Source organism: Plecotus auritus (assembly GCF_963455305.1).
Source record: "Plecotus auritus genome assembly, chromosome: 7".
NCBI lineage: Eukaryota > Metazoa > Chordata > Mammalia > Chiroptera > Vespertilionidae > Plecotus > Plecotus auritus.
The window spans coordinates 102,395,432-102,414,578 of NC_137774.1; the positions used below are offsets into that span (position 1 = coordinate 102,395,432).

General features: G+C 36.9%; 1 protein-coding gene across 2 annotated transcripts in view; it reads right to left on the minus strand.

The window, feature by feature from the left end:
* Positions 1 to 19,147, minus strand: part of PRR16 (proline rich 16) — a 242,048-nt gene that overhangs the window by 70,503 nt on the left and 152,398 nt on the right. Inside the window, exon 2 of one of the 2 annotated variants that reach the window (XR_013961174.1) lies at positions 8,244 to 9,141. Coding sequence is in view for 1 of the 2 variants with exons in the window: in XM_080679669.1 (XP_080535795.1) it covers positions 8,386 to 9,141 (756 nt within the window). In the remaining variant the exon portion in view is untranslated. The remainder of the gene's footprint in view (positions 1 to 8,243; positions 9,142 to 19,147) is intronic. The other variant, XM_080679669.1, reaches the window with a different exon arrangement.

The window sequence follows — 19,147 nt, forward strand, 5'->3', positions numbered from 1 at the left end:
GAAGCTTATAGTCCTGATGGCTTAAACATACATTTGAGGATGTGTTATTACTTTCCTTGCCCCTTACATGTAAAGGAGGATTAGGTGAGCTCAGAATATATAAGGGGAGGAGAATAATTAATAACTCAAGAGCCCTATTAGCTAGGAAAGAATGGCACCATTATCTTCCTTTTAAAGCAAGCCTCAGAACTCATTAAGCAATTTGACCAGGGTGACTTAGAAGTTGGGAAAATTGAGACACAAATCCAGGTCTCTGGTTTTAAATGTATGCTTTATCTTCATATGCTGCCCTCTAAATTAATATTATAACTACACGTCATAATTTACATCGTCAAGGGCATAAATTTCTGTAGTAGATTTCTATATTTCTTTTACTATTCTGGACCAATAAGTACATGTCTTCAAATTAGGTTTATCTATCATTCTTTATTTATAAATTTAACTAATAAAAATTTAGTATACAATTCTAAAATTGTACAGAATTTAAGTAGGACAGAATGTAAGTAGGGTAGGAAAAGGTTGTCATAAAACTCACCCATCATCTTAGTAAATGCTGTCAATTCCCTCTACCTTGTTAGCAGGGCTGTTGTCAGATTCACTCCTTTCCTCTCCATCTTTGTTTAAAATAAGATGACATTCTAATTTATGGTGAGATTAAATGAAAGCAGGAAATGGGAAAAGCAAGAAAATGAGATATATAATAGTCTATAATATAGTCATATTATACACACACCAAAAAATTACCCCTTTGGAAATAGTGGAGGTAGGACTGTTTACCCATATGTGGATCTCCTTTTCTTTCTGGGCATATCGGGACTATAGGCAGGGCCACATGACTAGTTTTGGCCCATGACACATATAGGGCCTGAAGTTAAAAAATACAAGAATGAGTTTCGAGTCATCCCTCTCTCTGTTCTGGTGGTCCTGGAAGAGGACACTGGACCAGAGGGTGGTTCCACACAATCAATGCAGCTTGTGTGGCTGAATTTCAACTGCCTGAGAGATTCCTCCCTGGAGAGTCTCCTGGACTCAGGATGCAGTCTGAGGAAGCAGGATATAACTGGATGGCTCTGAGATCCTGGGGTTGCTTGCTACCTCAGCATACACAGACTAATTTATCTTAACAGAAATACACTTATTTTCCTCTTATTTTATATCTTCCAACAACTTCTTCTGGCAAGTTTCAATGAAATGACTTTCAGCTCTAAGATGACCCCTATACAACGCAGGGGCTGAGCTGTAGGCATTTCTGAATGGCGAAGAACTTGGGCTGTGGAGGCCTCCTGCCTGCCTTGCTCCTCTGGCTTGACTACTTTCTGTCTCTACGACCTTGGGCAGCAGGTCTCCAGTGCGATAGTTTCCTCATTTGCAAAATGTAAATAATAATAATAGTGTCTAAGACACTGGGTTCTTATAAGGGAAAAATAATGTTATGAGAAAAAATAATACATACAAACATGTAGAAGAGTGTTTGGCATAAAATTAGTGCTTGAGAAATGTTAGATATAATGTCTTATCAACATCAACCCTAACCCACTTAAGGGTACACACTGTTTTATTTAGTTGGGTCAAAATCCCCTTTTATGATTAGGAGAGTTGTCAACTACATTATCAAATCATGGAAAATGATATCTATAGTCTAGTAACAAAAGAATGGAAATTATTTTATTAATCTCTCATGCACTGCTTTTTAGTGGTTCCATGGAGTGGATCTATTGCTTTTCTTAGAGCTGTAGGGGTCAAAGTTAAGTAGATGAAATTCAAAAATGAAATACCAGTAATGGAAGTGACATATTCAGGGTCAAATAGCATTAAAACGATGAAATCAGAACTTCTTAGGGAAAGAAACCAACATAATCAACAGTCTTTGAACTCAGTGGAAAAAAAAACACTGAAAGGTGAAGCCGCTTACAATACGGGAGAAAAATGAGGCTTTCATTATTCAGCAACTCATTCATTTTATGTGGTAGCTAAATTGCCTGAGATCACTTTCATATTCTGCAAAGATCAAACATATTAAGAATGTCAAAACAACATTAACTAACCCCTTTCAAGCGTCAAAATAACTGCTAAGAAGAAAGGAAAATTTTTGCAAAGTTCAGTGCTATGAAGAACACAATTAAATGGTGATGTTGTGGGGGAAAATTGTGGGAAGTCAGGCTGTCACTGAAATACTATCCAAATCACTTTAAAAGGTTGATTTTAATAAAATACTGAAACTGAGATCCTAAATTTCTTCACTTGTAAATAAGAATAATAACTATTTTAAACATTCATATGAAACTCTAATGTATGTAAAGTTTTATAAAGCAGTTACTATTAGCTTACCTATCTACACTAATAAAAGAGAAACATGCAAATTGACCATATCTCTGCTATGCCCACAAGCCACACTCACAAGCTAATCAGGAGCGAGTATGCAAATTAATCCAACTAAGATGGTTGTGGCCACGGAGCGAGCAGGAGGTTTGGGTTTCCCTGGCGATGGAAGAAGCCAAGCTTCCTGGCCAGCCCTGGCCTCCGCTTAAGGCTACAAAGTTTCAATTATAGAAGATAAATAAATCCCAGATACCAGGGCCTCCACTTGGGTTGCCGGGGGGTATGGCCAGCCTGCAAACCACCACAGGCCCCTCGCCCAGGCTGCCCCATGCCCCCAGGGAACCCCCATCCTGATCTGGGACACCCTTCAGGGCAAACCAGTCAGCCCCTACCCGTACACCAGGCCTCTAGTCTATCTAATAAAAGAGTAATATGCAAATTGACCATCACTCCAACACACAAGATGGCTGCCCCCATGTGGTCAAAGATGGCTGCCCCCATGTGGACACAAGATGGCCACCACAAGATGGCCAGCGGGGGAGGGCAGTTGGGAGGGACCAGGCCTGCAAGGGAGGGCAGTTGTGGGTGATCAGGCCAGCAGGGGGGGGCAGTTAGGGGTGACCAGGCTGGCAGAGGAGGGAAGTTGGGGGCAACTGGGCCTGCAGGGAAGGGCAGTTTGGGGGGACCCAGGCCTGCAGGGGAGAGCAGTTGGGGGGACGAGGCCTGCAGGGAAGGGTGGGGGAGGGAACCAGGCCTGCAGGGGAGGGCAGTTAGGAGCGACCAGGCCTGCAGGGGAGGGCAGTTAGGGGAGACCAGGCCTGCAGGGGAGGGAAGTTAGGGGCAATCAGGCTGGCAGGGGAGCATTTAGGCATCAATCAGGCTGGCAGGGGAGTGGTTAGGGGGTGATCAGGCTGCAGGCAAAAGCGGTTAGGGGCAATCAGGAAGGCAGGCAGGTGAGCAGTTGGGAGCTAGTAGTCCTGGATTGTGAGAGGGATCCCATTTGGAAAGGGTGCAGGATGGGCTGAGGGACACACCCCCCATGCATGAATTTTATGCACTGGGCCTCTAGTTTTTTATAACTCTAGAAGTTATAAATTATAAGCAATATATCTTCCTTATTTTACCTTGGTCTGCAACCAAATCTATACCCTTTGTTGATTTACTTACATTTTAAAATGAGTTTATTTGCAAATCTGTATGTTCCACTTTAGTTGTCCCCCAAAAGATCAGAATGATACATCCAAGAATCTTACCTAATAATAGAGAAACATGTAAATTGACCGTACCTCTGCTATGCCCACAGCCAATCAGAGTGATTATGCAAATTAACCCAACAAAGATAGCGGTTAATTTGCATACATACCTGGGTCCCAGGAACCTCCTCGGCACCCAGTTCACTCCCAGCCAGCCATCGGAGGGGTTGGGGGGCCCCCTTCCCAAGTCTAAAGCCTCAGGTGGAGGCTTTAGGCTTAGGCAGGGACTGAGGTGCGATGGGAGGGGCAGGGCCCCCTGCCCAAGCTTAAAGCCTGGGCAGCCCGAGCTGGCAATCAGAGAGGTGGCGGGGGGGGGGGGGGGGTGGGCTGCCCAAGCCTAAAGCCTCAGGTGGAGGAGGCTTTAGGCTTGGGCAGGGCCAAGCCTGGGATCGGAGGGAAGGGGAAAAAATCAATGGAAACATATCCTCAGGTGAGGCCAGAAAGAAAAAGAAAGAAAGAAATGTCATATCCTATGAAAGGCACATCTTGAAAATGCCTAAAGAAAGTTGTCATTTTTTTCATGGTGAAGGGACTGGAGTCCGTGTTGATGAAAATACCTTGGTGGAGGCAGTGGCTGCAGCAGCGGGGTGATGGGGCTGGTGCTTTCCCCTGATCAGCCTGGTCACCTCCCACAAAGGGAGGCCAAACTGCGGCTTCCCCTGAGGGCTCCCAGTATGTGAGAGGGGAAAGGCTGGGCTGAGGGACCCCTCCCAGTGCAGGAATTTAGTATCCAATAAAATGACAGCCTACATAATTGCAGTTCCACAAAGATATGGTTAACTACAAGTTTTATGTTCAACACTGCTGTGTGCCCTCACAGTAGCTTCACATCTGTCATTACTTCAGAATCAGAAAACTTGAATGATTCTAATACTCCAAAATGTTTAGTCTAAAAATTGAAATACAGTGTCAAATTGACCCAAAAAACATCGCGTGATTTTCTGATAGTGTCTATTAATCATCAGAGTCTGTATACTTTACCCAATTATGTCATATGAATTTTTATTGCTCATAAATCATTCCCTCACTTAGAAATCACTGAAGTACATTACAATGCAATCTTTTGTTACAAATTTGAGTGCATATTATAGTAAGATGTATAACTAACAAAATCGAAAGAAAGAAACTGAATCAGGATAATTACAAGACTTGACATTGCATTTTTTGCATGTATTCCCTGGAAAACAATTCAGTTAAGGCAGTAATTTATGACTTGACTACACCATTCCCGATGCAATTGCAAGTGGAAGCACTCAGGCTCTTCTTCATAGAGGATCCACAAGAAGCTATAATTAGAACCTGTAGCTAAGAGGTCTTGCATAGTTTCAGAGACTGTGTAGCTACTGCTCTTGGTTTTGCCATAAGCAACTTAACTACTGATTTGTCAGAAAAAAGCTATATAATGCAGTGCCTTATTTCTTTATTCATTAAGTTATTATATGCAGGCATAATTCAAAGACAAGAATTTTATGTTAATGAAACCATTTCAGTTAATAGACTCATTTTTTCTAGAATATTATTAAAATAATGAGGGGAGGTATGAATATAATTATATCACATTGAAAGAATGGGAAATTTCTCTTTTTTTGTATGCCCTGTATTTTTGAGCAGATATTTTATATTTAGCTTAAGCATGAACTAAAAATATCAGCTTTGTTTCTTTTTATAACTGCTATAACTACCAGGACATGAAAGAGAACTTTGGTCAATTTTTATTTTCTTTTTACCTTTCATCAGCAGGGACACAACAATCTCCCATCATAGAAGTGAGATAATCTTTGTTTAAATTAACAAAACAAAAACCTTTCCTATTCCAATTTAATTAATGAATGCTACATTTTAAAAGTATATATTATGCCTTTCATTAAGAATTGATATTGTCATAAGCAGTATTACCATTTTATATTTCTCAGAAACATCCCTTTCAAAGGACTATGGATGTTAGTCCATAGTCCTTTGTATGGATTAAGTGATTTAAAGTGTTCAAATGCATAATGTAAAAAATAACTTCCCAGTAATGATTCGAGGAAAGCATTTCTACTTTGGAATCTTCAGGAATAGGAAATATACAGTATATAACATGTGTTATGATAATTTAATGGATGATGCACAGAGCTTGCAGTTCAGAATTTAAATTCTGAAAGCAATGTTGGCTGATAGCGAAAACTGCAGTCTCTTACACTTTAATCACAAGATTCCAGACAAATATTATGATGCTCTGTGTTAATTGCTTCCTATGTTTTACAAATATATAAATATGGTATATATTCATATGAAATAACTAAGTTTCAGTGAATGTTACCAAAACAAACAAACAAACAAAAAATACCTTATTGGCCTAATATAGTCCATATATTAATGGGAAAAAGGGGAGCATATAGAGTAAATAAAGTCAAAAGAAAGTCCTAACACTGCTAAGTGTAATCTAACACTTAATCTTGATTATATGAATGACTATAATAAGAGAAGAAGGTCAATAATTATAACTTTTTTTTTTTTTTTTTTAGCTTGGGATTTAACTCAGCTTTCCAGGCCGATAGTTGTTTATAAGTGTGTTAAATAAAAACAGATCTTGTAGTTTGGGCATATGTCACTAATCATATTTTAAATGATGGTCTTTCATGGGGTAGCTTTGTCTGCACTTTGAGGCAGAGAGATGGATTTAAACCTCAGAGGTTGTGTTTAGGCTTTTGGCTCAATATCCATACTCAATCAGCTTGAATTATTCAACTTATTCAACTTGATTTATTGCAAATAAGTTATCTACTCTGTGTATGATTTGTGATTGCTAAGAAGCTCTATTTTGAGATTCAGATTGGTTCCCAGATATCAACAGGGGAGTCAATGTATGAAATTATAAGTTAATTATTGGGTCTCAGTAATAGGCTGTAGAAAAAAAGATGTCTTCTAAGACTATCATACCAAAAGGTCTAACACTGGATGAACATTTGAAAGTATTATTTAAATATAGAAAGATAATAAAACCCTGGGTTTATTTCTATCAAGCTAAATGGGTTGCATTAAAAAGTTAAGAATATATTATTTTGCTATTCAATAAATCAACTATTTGTTTACTTGACTCATATTTATTAAACATACTGATAATAAAATTAATAAGTTTTGATTATGGCCTTTTTTGATTATTGGTCTTACGTTTTGTAACTTTCTGAAAAATTAGATTTATTCTACTTATATTACCTTCATGTCCACAAACACAGAACAAAAATCATTCTGAGTATCTTCTTTGTTTTCATTCATTTGGTTGTTTCTTTAAAAATAAAGCCTATTATCTTTCTGTCATTCTGCCTAAAATATTATATCATCTTTTAATAGAAAGTTATTTAAAATAGTATTCTAAATTACCATGATATAACTTGAAAAAGGCAACAAGAAAATGTAACTGAATATGATTTCTCTGTAGCAACAAAAATTAAAGTTTAAAGATCAAAAATGAACTAGTAAAAAAATTTACAGAATTCTTCATTAAGTTGTGCAATAAACAAATTTTCGCTAAAGATGACTCCCTCTAGTCTTGCCATTTAATGGACAAATATTGTTCAGGTGTGCACCTGTCATCATGATTTTAGGGGAAATAAACTCATTTCTAGTTCCAGGGCCAAATATCAATTAAGTTCAAATCATGACAGTAGGGAAGTAAACTTGGTCCATGGGTGACCAAGTGACCTAAACTGGTAAATTAGACTAAATTAAAACAAAAACACACCTTTATTGGCTGTTAGAAGCAAAGGAATTTTTCTCTTCCTTCTACTGAATAACAAAGACCCCTGGTATATTTCAACTCTCAGGGGAATCAGCTTAAGGCGGATGCTAAAAACATCCTGTTCTAGAAGCATCTTTATTTTTCCCTATGATTCTTCTATCAATGGAATTCCCTCAGGGAGGCAGAGAACTTGCTGATACAGGAGGCAAATCGTCCCACCATTTCCATGTACTGGATTAAATTGTGTCCTGGAAAAACGTGGGTGTGAGAAGGGTGGAAGGGGTTGGCAGTGTAGGAGGCATTCAATGGATGGTCCCTGAGGTACCAAAATATATACTATAAAAATGTGTAAAGTTATATTTATGACTTGATTATGATATTTAATTTAGAAAAATCTCACATAATTCACTGTGATCTTCTCTATCCAAACTCTGTCTGTGTTACTACCCACTTTGATGAGTATTAACATGGGATTAACTGCACCACTGCTTCATTTTTATTCTGGGGAACATTTGGTTTTGCTATTATCTACTGTCTATTGGCATATTTCCACACACCAAATCTTTCATTACCTATATAGTTAATTCTAATTGTTTAGTATAGTAAATAAACTTTTTGGCATTGTCCTCAGAATTTAATAATGCAAAACTAATAACAAACATCTTTAGAAAAAAATAATGAAATGGTCCTTCAGTATTAAAATTTCTTATTAAAAAGCATTAGGTCAAAATTAATATTATGATATGTTATTAATATAGATAAGTTACACATGGATAAAATAAATCTAATCCCATCTCTTATAGTAAATCAAATGATTTGAAACTACAAGCCACTGTTACAGGTCAATTGAAAAAACAATATATTCAGCTTTTTCATTATTCTGTGGTTTCTGATAATGCAACTGTTTAAACTGTGTATACCCAGGATATAACAATGTACTGCATACTTACCAGGTAATTTTTATGCCACTTTGCTGAATGCAGGATTAATATATTTGGGCTTTTTATTGCTTGAGTAGAAAGTGCTCATTACTTATTATGTTTATAATATAAAAATTAAAATAAAATAAAAAGTGTTTTTAAATGGCATACATCACACTGTTGTAGTGGTTGATTTCCTCAAGATCGTCTTCTGTGGTTTTGGTGCAGTGGGAGGAGGCACAGTTGCAGGTCTGAGTGGGGGGTAGCTGTTACTGTGGCTTATTCCCGATCCCCCATTTTCAAGTGGAAATGGAGGGAGATGCGGTGGAGGAGGGCGGGGAGGGCCTTGGTGAGGAAGCTTTCCTGGCGGCTGGACAGGTTCACTGTGCAAATGGACCTCCCGGTTTTTTATGTTATACCGGGTCTCACAGTCAGGACAATAGCCATGGTACTGCACCTTTTCATTAAACCGAACCCTTTCCCGAGGCCCTGCCTGGGGACACCTGTCTTTTTCAGGTCTGTGCATCAGAGGCTGCACGGACGCCTTGTCCGAGTTGCTACTGGGTGTGCAGCAGATGTCTCCATTGGGAATTTTGTTTGGTGCTCCTGGTAAGCCACCATTCCGCAGAAGGGTGCCGTTGGTCTTGACAGGATTGACAGCGGGCACCACCCTTTGGGGGTCTTCACTCTTCACGGGTGTCAACCGTGGTGGAGGCGGTGGAGGGTTTGGCTTTCTCAGGACCGTGAGGATAGCAGATGGGTGTGCTGGGGGTTTAATGAGAGGTGCATTGGCCTGCACTTTGATCTTCTCTATGCTGGAGGCTGTCGTGCTGCTTGAGCTACTATTCAGGGTGTCCGTTTTGGAGCTGTCAGTCATCTCATCCTCCAGCTGTAGGTCAGAGGTCAGGGTATCAATCTGGTCAACCACCTGGTTGGAAAGGACAAGGGAACTGTGTTGAAAAATGACCCCAAAGCAAAATATCCTAGAAACAATGTCTTCCCGGCTAGCTGTGATCCACTATGGGAGCCTTGATTAACGTTGAATTGTGTATTGCATTACCGCATAATGTTCTCATTCAATGAATTTACAGAATAGCTGCCATAAGAGTGGCAACTGATAACATCATGATTTCACATGCTTAGAATATAATACACTATTTATGCATACATTTTATTGCTAACTCTGCTATACCCACCAAAGATAAAATCCTGATGCAGAAACAATCCTGATTTTTTAAAAACAAGAGGATGAAATTTGCTCAGCATATAGAAATCTACAGGAGAACATTAATCTCATGCTAAAAATGAGAAAAAAACAGACAATTTTCAAAATCATAACTTGACTGGACCATCAGACAACTAGGATCACAAAATAACTGAATGAACAGAACTACAAGGAGTTTCAAGCTCTCTTAGGATAGATAGGACACAAAGATTGTTTCACCTTTGGCAAATCACAGGAAAAGAGGCAGCCTCCACCAAAGTGAGTAAAAAACCAGCTATAATGTTAATGAATGATTAAAGGCAGAGCGTGTGCTGTCATGCCAGACAAGGCAACTTGCCCTTTTTCATGTGCCTCTCACCTTGGAAACTGAGGGCAGGGGAAAACACTGGAAAGAGTCCCTCCTAGGCAAATAGGTTCAAAACCCCACCCATATCGCAGACCCCTTTCTTTACAAAACTAAAGCTTTAAGAAGTAGAGAAATGACAAAAACCCTCTAACCTCTAAGACACAGACAATGAAATCCTTCATCTAGGACAGGGTAGGGGAAGGGGACAGAAAATTCTCTTGGACACAGAATTCACAGATGCCTGCTATCAATTGGGGAGACACCCAAGTCACAACCACCACTCAAAACATGCCACAGACACAGGCAGAGGCAGGGAATCAAATAAGTTTGTCAGAACCATCAGACCAAGATATAGGCCCTACCCCAAGTAAAGGAGAATAATTCTGAAGACAGGGAAACTGGGTGGAAGCATGTTAGACAGTTTTAAGGAAAGATTTCCTAAGGGCATTGGGGAGTCATGGAGTTAAAGCTGTCCATCAAAGGAATCTAGCATCTCCCATGACAGGCTTGCCTTAGGGTCTCTGTCCTCTTCAGTCACTGCTTGGAGGCAGTTTGTGTGCGGATGACCTTGACTCAAATGCTGGACTTCAGAGAAGGGCAACTAGGCCCTCAGTCATTCCCACTCCTCATAGTCAGAGAACTTGGAGGCCTTTCTCATGACTGTACTATTACGCATACTAGTATATGAAAATGGACAAGTTGTGAATTACATGACAAATAATTTACTTTTGTACAATTCATTATTTGTATTTGTAGGTTTGTTTGTTTTTTCCTTTTCTCTTAATCAGGCCTAAATTTGTTCAACTGTGAAGTTGGCTCTTTGACACATGGTGGCAGGATTGGGCTCAAAATGAAAACATCACAACCAACTAGAAATTAGGGAGAATATAGATATTTTACTTCTTCCTCATGTCTGGTTCATGCTAATACCACCCGAGCTCAGCCTTCTATTTTAACTCTTCAATATATATTAAATCCATTCACTTGTATTTTCATTTCTTTGATCCTAGTCTGAGGCACCATTACTTGCCATCCAGGCCACCCAGAGTCACTTTGCTTCCTCTTTCATTTCTCTAGTCTCAGTGAAATTTTAAAAATAGATGTGTGTGCTCTTGCCACCCACCCTGCTTAGAACCTTTCAATGCCTGTTCACTTCTCCTGTGATAAAGATCAATTCTTAACATGGTCTCCAAGGTCCTGTATAGTCTTATTCTTTGCTGTGCTGGTGTTTAACAATGTTTCTTAGGGGTTCAAGGGGATCCTGATTTGAACAGTTTGCCATTTTTCAGAATGTGACATCCTGGAGGGTCAATTTCACTGACTGTGAGGTTGGAAAGAAATGTTCAGTAACACATCATTATGAAGTGTTTCCACCATGCCAACAGAATAGATATAAATAAGCTCAGGAGTACAAATACTAGTAAAATGTAGTGAAATAATTATAAATGATTAAGAATAATTATAAATAGTGTTGTGAAGGCCTGAGGAGGGGGTGGGAGCGCGGTGGAAGGGGTCATGCGGGACGGACAACCGTAATACTTTCAACAATAAAGATAAATTTAAAAAAGCATAATCAGAAAACCTTTATTTTCAATGTAATTTATTTAACAAGTTTATATACCTACCTTTGTTTTCAATAATGATCATTTAATAGATGGCTCACAAAATTTCTAAAAATATAACAATTGGGCCTATTTAGCCCATATAAGTTATACCAGCAACATTCCTGTCTTTCACTCCTAAATAACTCCATATCCTTAACTCTGATGTGTCCCTTTTCCTTTCTGTTCTCTAACCTCTCTGGTCTTCTTTTAGACTCTCATAGTTGCCAGGCTACTTCCTGCCATAGGGCATTTGCAGATACTAATTTTTCTTCTGAAATGTTGACCTCTCCTCTTTGTCTTATTAACTCCTACTCATTTTAAAAAGCTTAGTTTAGTAGTCACTCATGAAGTAAACCTTCCCCATCCTACTGAAATTTCCCTTATGGGTCGAGTTAATTTATTAAATATTCACAGGGAACCATATTTCTTTGATTCTAAGCATTCACATATTTTTTATTGTAGGTTTATAGTAGTATGAGTATTGGAATAATGTTTCCTCTCTAGACTATAATCTCAGTGAGATCAGGGACCTTGTTTGTTTTTATTATTGCATCCTAAAGGCCTAATGTAATGAATGGCACTCAGCTGGGGTTCAACAAATACTTAAGTAAATGCCTTGAAGGTTTTTCTCTTTTTTTATTTTTTAAACCTCACTGAGAACATGCTTGGTAGAAGAAGGAAGGGAAGGAAGGAAGGAGAGAAAGAGAGAGAAGGAGAAACATGTGCTCCAACCGGGGATTGAATCCCCAACCTGGGTATGTGGCCCAACCAGGAATTGAACCGGCAACCTTTAGGTGCACAGGATAACACTCAACCAACTGAGCTACTCTGGCTGGGTGAGGGTTATTTATTTAATTCAAGTGTGAGCAAAACAAATTCTCACCTTTTTGATTTTTAAAGGTGTTATTACTTTTAAAAAGTGCTCAGTTATTCCAGAATTTAAAAAGCGGGGCGGCGGGGGGGGGGGGGGCGATTTAGCTATAAAGTATTCAACAGAGTTAGTGATACACCCTCCAGCTCTAGCCTAGAGAGCATAGAAATTAAAGTGGGAGGCCACTTAAAGAATGTGGCACAGCCTTGGCTCATGGGTGCTGTGTACCATTTAATTTAGAGAGGTTATCTACACTAAGCCTTTTATTGTATTAAATGTCTGCAGCAAAGGAGAGCCAGCTGGTCTGCTATGGGGGAACTGAAGCTGATGTTTGGAGATGAGTAAGTACTGCTTTGGGTCCCTGATGGTTTGATAGTTCCTGGATAATTTGAGTCTCAGCATTGTTATTTCCTGAGTGCCTACAGAATGCCAACAGAATAAAAAACAAATGAAGTACCACCCCTATAAAGCAAGAAATCTAGTCAGAGAGCCTGATATGCATTCATTAGATACTCAAGTAACTGTAAAAGTGCAACTGGCCCAAGTGCTCCAAAGGAAAAATAGCAGATATTACAAGAGGAACATAGAAAGGCCCCATCACAAAAGCTGGCGAAGCACTCCTCAGGGATGAGTTGCAGTTAGCTGGCAGAAGAGAAGTTATTTTAGCAGTCCACTCAGGGCAGAGACTGTTAAAGGTCCTTCAAAGAAGACTCTTGGCTGAAGAGCCCAGGGAGAATGAGGGTAGAGAGTCAGGCTGTAGCGAGGCTGTGAGAGTCCTTGTTATTTTGTGATCAAAGTACCACACATTTTTAAAAATAGTTTCAGACGCAAGAGAAGCAGTATCCAAAGAAACTATGAAGTGGTATTTTTCAAAATTGAAGCATCATTTAATTAAAGAACACGAAAATATAAACAAACCCACACCCAGACATACGATAGTGAAAATATAAAACACTGAGAGTAATGATAAAAGTTTTACAACAATAAAAAAGGAACACTAAATATTTACACAGTAACAAAAATTAGGCTGACAGGTTTTCACACAAGCAATAGAAGCCTGAAGAAAATTTAGAAATGTGTTTCATACTGAAAAAAAGTAATTGCAATCATAATAGAGTTTAATTCTTCTATAAATGTGCAAGTGAAATAGACATTGGCAGACAATAAAGACAAAGAGAGTATACTTCTTATAGCTTAGTCTTGAAGGTACTGATAAGTGACAATTCAGAAAAGTATAAAAAGCCAGAAGAAGGAACTGAAATACAAAAATCATAGGTGGGTGAACAAAGAAATTTTTAAATAAGTAAATCAAAATATACAAGATTAGAAGAAAATAATATGCTAATGACTAATTTGAAAGAGGGTTAGAAAAATGTGAAACTAAAATAGGAAAATACATGTCATATTGGAGAATAGTCAGAATTAAAGCATTTTTGTTGTGTGCACAAGAAATCAGTTTGTACCTGGTAGTGATTAACTTTAGGCTTTATGCATGTGAAAAATTTTAGGACAACTACAGAAATAGTAGACAAATGTATACATTTCAAAATAATATACGGATTAAAGAGTGAGTAAAAAACTTGGCAAATCTAAAAAAGACAGATAATAGAGGAAAAAGAATAGCAACTAGAAAAAGATTGCACAAGGTAGTAGAAAAAATAGCTTCAAATATATTAGTAATCATATGAATAGATTAAAACAATTTATTCAAAAAGAGAGACAGAAAGATTGAATTTAGTGATAAAAATCAGATATAGCAAACAAGTAACCAAATGAAATCTGATGCAGCTATATTAATACTTAACAACAACAACAACAACAAAAAACCCTCAACCTAAATCTTTCTTAATCAAAACAGTTTATATCAATACTGATTTAGGAGAAACAACGAATGAAACAAAATTAAGAGCTCATGTATACACACACATACACACACAGATGCACACATAGACATGGAAAAACGCATTATAAAGAAGGAATTTCCCTAAGATGAACATCGTATTTCCTATAACCATGAAAATACACTCAATCTTAGCAATCAAGGTGATACAAACTGAAGAAAAATGAGATAACATTCCATACTCAATAAAAATATGTCTGCTAATTCCAATTGTTGGAGATGATGTGGATAAGTGGAAACTTTGAACATTACCAGGGCAAATGTAAATTCAGTCAGTTGAGAAGTTTTTTGACAGTGTCCGATAATTTGGATAAGGTACACACCCTATGGTATAGATCTTCTGGAATAGATCCTAGACTACTCTAAAGAAACTCTATCAGATGAGCAAGCATTGAGCCATTATCAACCAGACAAGCAATAACAAGTGTTGGAGAGGTTGTGGAAAAAAGGGAACCCTCATTCACTGTTGGTGAGAATGTAGATTGGTACAACCATTATGGAAAGCAGTCTGGTGATTCCTCAAAAAACTGAGAATATAGTTACCATACAACCCAGAAATCACTCTTCTGGGTATAGGCCAAAAACCTTGAAATCATGTATTTGCAAAGATATGTGCACCCCTATGTTCACTGAAGCATTATTCACAGTGGCCAAGACATGGAAACAACAAAAGTGTCCTGCAATAGAGGACTGGATAAAAAGATGTGGTACATATATACAATGGAATACTTAGCCATAAGAAAGGATGAAATAGAGCTATTTGCAACAACATGGATGGACCTTGAGAATATTATACTAAGTGAAATAAGTCACTCAGAAAAAGCTAAGAACCATATTATTTCACTTATGTGTGGGATATAAAACTGGAACCTGTGAACAGATATATAAGCACTGAGAAAGCACAAGGATATTCCTTGCAGGTGTTTGTTTGTTTTGCCATAGCAAAGAATTAGAAACAACCTAAAAAAATCTATTAGTAAGTAGTTGAAAAAGTAAATATAAAGTAGTTCTAGTGAAGTAACTTGAGCCATAGGTATCAGCAGGGATAAATATCAAAAACCTGATGCTGAATAAAAAAGTTAAAAAACATATTCAGTATGTACATTGTTCATTATAGAGGCACAGCTAGTTTAGTTTATACAATGTGAAAATAAATAATACACATCAATTTTAGGCAAGAAGGAAGAGGAATGGATGCTGGGAAGAATCAGCTATACAGCTGAAATATTTTATTTCTTTTATAACTTGATATAAAGTGTTGATGTTTGTTAAGTCTGGATTCTATTTGTTACATTTATTTATTTATTTTCTGTCATGTGTGAAATATTTTATAATTTTAAAATGAAATAAATGTTTAATGTGTGTTAAAGTTAGAAAGAAAAATAAAAGAAGTGATTCTTACAACTGCCATGTGGAGAACATACTGAAGGGTGCTGCAGTTTATTTAATCAAGTTAGACCCTAATTACAGCCAAGTGAGAGATGAATAAATTAACCACACAAGAAATATACTGTATACTTATTATTACACTTCTATGTTTTGCTTAAACTATTTCCAAGTATCATATTACAACAAAAGGAATCATAACCACAGGCATGATGAAATTAAAGTAAAAACAAAATGAAAGTAGGACTAGAGGGGCAGATTGCAGATATTTGGAGGTGAGAAGACAGCATGACATCAATCATAAGTTTAAGAACATCCACACGTAAAAATATCACATGCAAAGGATAAATTTATATCTCCATCTTGAAATTCAGTTATCTGTCCAAGTAATTGTGACTACCCAGGTCTATGTAGGACTTTGCTAATTGAAGTGAATCAGAGAGATTTAAATAAATGTGTTGTGTTTGATGATTTCAGGAGGTTTCTCTTAGCCTCACATACAAGTAAGCTTTGGTCAGATTGTGGAACAAATGAAAATAATGGTAAGTGTGATTTAGGAGTCAAATGAGCTCAAGGTTTTCACATCTGGGAGAATATCTCTAAATATTTTCATAAAAGCGAATCAGATTTGAAAGAAATTAAGTGATCATATGAACTAAATTATTTGTGGGAATACAAATTTCACTTTATATTATTGTTATAAATATTAAGCTACAAAGATTAAACATAAAGCCACTATAGTGTTATCATCCGAGTAGAATTTAAGGTAGTCAAATTTACTTTAAATTAGAAAAAATTAGGAGCTCCTATGCTCTCACTGGGTTTTGTCCTTTTATTATTATAATTGCCTTAATATATTAGAACTGCCTATTTATGTGTGCTCAGAGCATGTAAGCATGTATTTCCACCTGTGTCTCTGGCAGAGAGCATAGTGATTGCACATGGTAGACACTCAATAAGCATGTGCTGAGTGATGGAACTGGGCAAATGTAGACTCTGAGAAAAAAAGTCTCTTTTTGCTCTGCTTCCATTCCTCCCCAGCATTCTCAGCTTGGGTGGGATTGTCAAAGTCTTCAACCCCACCAATTCCACTTGGTCCAGAACCACAGTGGAATGAATTAGATAGTGGAAATGGAAGGCAGAAATAGAGTTGGTGAGATGGTGAACTCTCTTCCTGTGTCATCTGACTCTTACCAAATCCTAGCTCCGAAGCTTGGCAGTAAGAGACCTTCCAGTCATACTCCAAATTAAGATAGTTTAAGTGTATATTTATCTTTAAATATTTATCTATATGGCTCCAGAGAAACCCTGCTTATCTTGCTTAATTAAATACCACATAATATATATGGTATATTTGAAAAAAGAAAACCCTTTTTCAACTTCAGTGAATCTTTCTCTCGGGCCTCCTCAGTAATAATTCTCCACACCTGATTTTCACTTACAAACTTAATGAAATGAAAGGAAGAATTTAACTCCAGCTTAAATCTGTATAAAGAAATTTATGAATTCTTTTAAGGTCTTTAACATTGATTTATGAAAACAAACACATTTTTTAATTTGTGGCAAGAGCAGCAAAACACTGGAAAGAGAAATGAATGGAAGTCAAGAGAAAGAGGGGGGTAAAAACACTCCTCATCTATACCTATTAGACCATGCTCAGTGGCTGAACACAAATGCAGGCTGACCCAAGAGGTTTGCCGAAACATACAGGATAGCACCTGGCAGATCAGTCAGATCCCTGCTGAGAGAGAGGAAGCAGGAAGTAGTGAAGTCACCTGTGGCTATTCCAACAGGGGGACAAGAAGGCAATTTCCCTCATATTCATAATCCACATCTTCATTTTCATTTTTTAACATTATATCACATTGTAAAAATCTATATTTATCCATGCACCTGTATACCTATTTATCCATCTGTTTATCTATATCTATGCCACTGATATAGTGAAAGGATTAAAGTGAGTAGTTCACCACATAGCTCACAGCTTTTGTGTTCCATTACTCTATCACAGTATTTGTTACATACTGCATGGAATTAATATGTATGAGTAACTCCTGTAATTATTTTGTGAATGGTAGAATAACACTGAATTATACTTACGTTAAAAACAGTTTAATAAGTAGAAGCATTTAAATTATTCCAGAATTTGGTTAGCTCTGCTTTGGCAATTAGTTTTTTTTTTTTTTTTTAAATCTGTAAGTATAAAAGGACCAAAATGTATTAACAGATCAATAATGAAGATGCCATTGTTAGTGAACTTTATAGTAACTCTAATTTATTTAGAGAGGTTTGAGAATGTAGTGAGGTATAAAACAATGCACAGTTATAAAAAAGAAGACAAATTAAGAAAACTATTTGAAATAGAAAATATAAATACTAAATTAAAAAAGATTAAAAGAAAGCATAAAATATAAAATCTTAAAAATAGTTCTAATCATTAATTTGAAGAATTAAAGGAAAATTCAAGAACAAGTTAAAAGTTATGGAGAGCAGAAAAATCAACTCTGGAGCTTTAATGACTAAATAAAGGGTTCTAGAAAAAGAAAATAATAATGTGGGATGGCAAATTAAAAAAATAATAAAAGAAAAATTCCATAGCTTCAGACAGAAAGAGCCAATTGAGTACTAACCTGGATGAATAGAAAAGAAAACAAAAGCAATCATGTACCAAGCAACCATGGGACACGAGGAGAGAAATGGAAATCAAATAATCATCATACTTTCTTCAGGATGAAAGATGATGAAAGATATTTTAACAGTAACTTCAAAGTTCTGGTGCAAAATGATTTCAGCCACCATTTTCTCTACTTGGCTAAATGAACAACCAATTGTAATGAAAAAGAAAAATATTTTTAGATGTTAATGAAAAGACTTCCTTTGCTTCTGGTCTTCAAAAGTTAAAAATATACTGTAGTATAGATTTTAATAAAAACCAAGAAAGGAGAAACACACAGGGTCCAAGAAATATTATGACTAACACAGATGTCTGAAAACAAAGAAAATAATTTAAGGATGAAAACTACACCACAGTCCCTAAAAAGCAATTATTCTGAGCTAAAACAGGAAATCAGAGGCTCCAAGAAAAAATCATAATGCACTGAAGTCAACACGTCATATAACTGAAAAGTTGTCACACATTAGTGATATGAAGAAGTGAACTATTGCAGGGTGGATGATGACAATAATGGTGTGCAAGAAAAGGATCCATTTGAATCGAATTTCCTTTGGAGAAGTTCAAGCTTAGGAACATAGGCTTAAATTTACTTCTCTATATATTCATTAAACATTGTTTCATTGCACTTGTACTACTGAGATGCTGGTTATTAATGTTTCTTTTCAACATATGGGCAAAATAAAAAAGACTAACTCTTCATCTTCCATAAGTGAGTCAAATAATATGGATTGAAGTGTGTTTTTTTAAAAGTGCTTGAGCATATTATTTAGATAGTTGACTATCTGGAAAACAAAGACAAATAGTTAAAAGGGGTTTCTCTTGGGAACAGGCCTAGAAATAGGATGGAGATGATAAAGACAGTGGATTTTACTTATACATCCATATGCAGAATTTGATTTGGAGATTGGGAAGTATGTGCATGTATTAG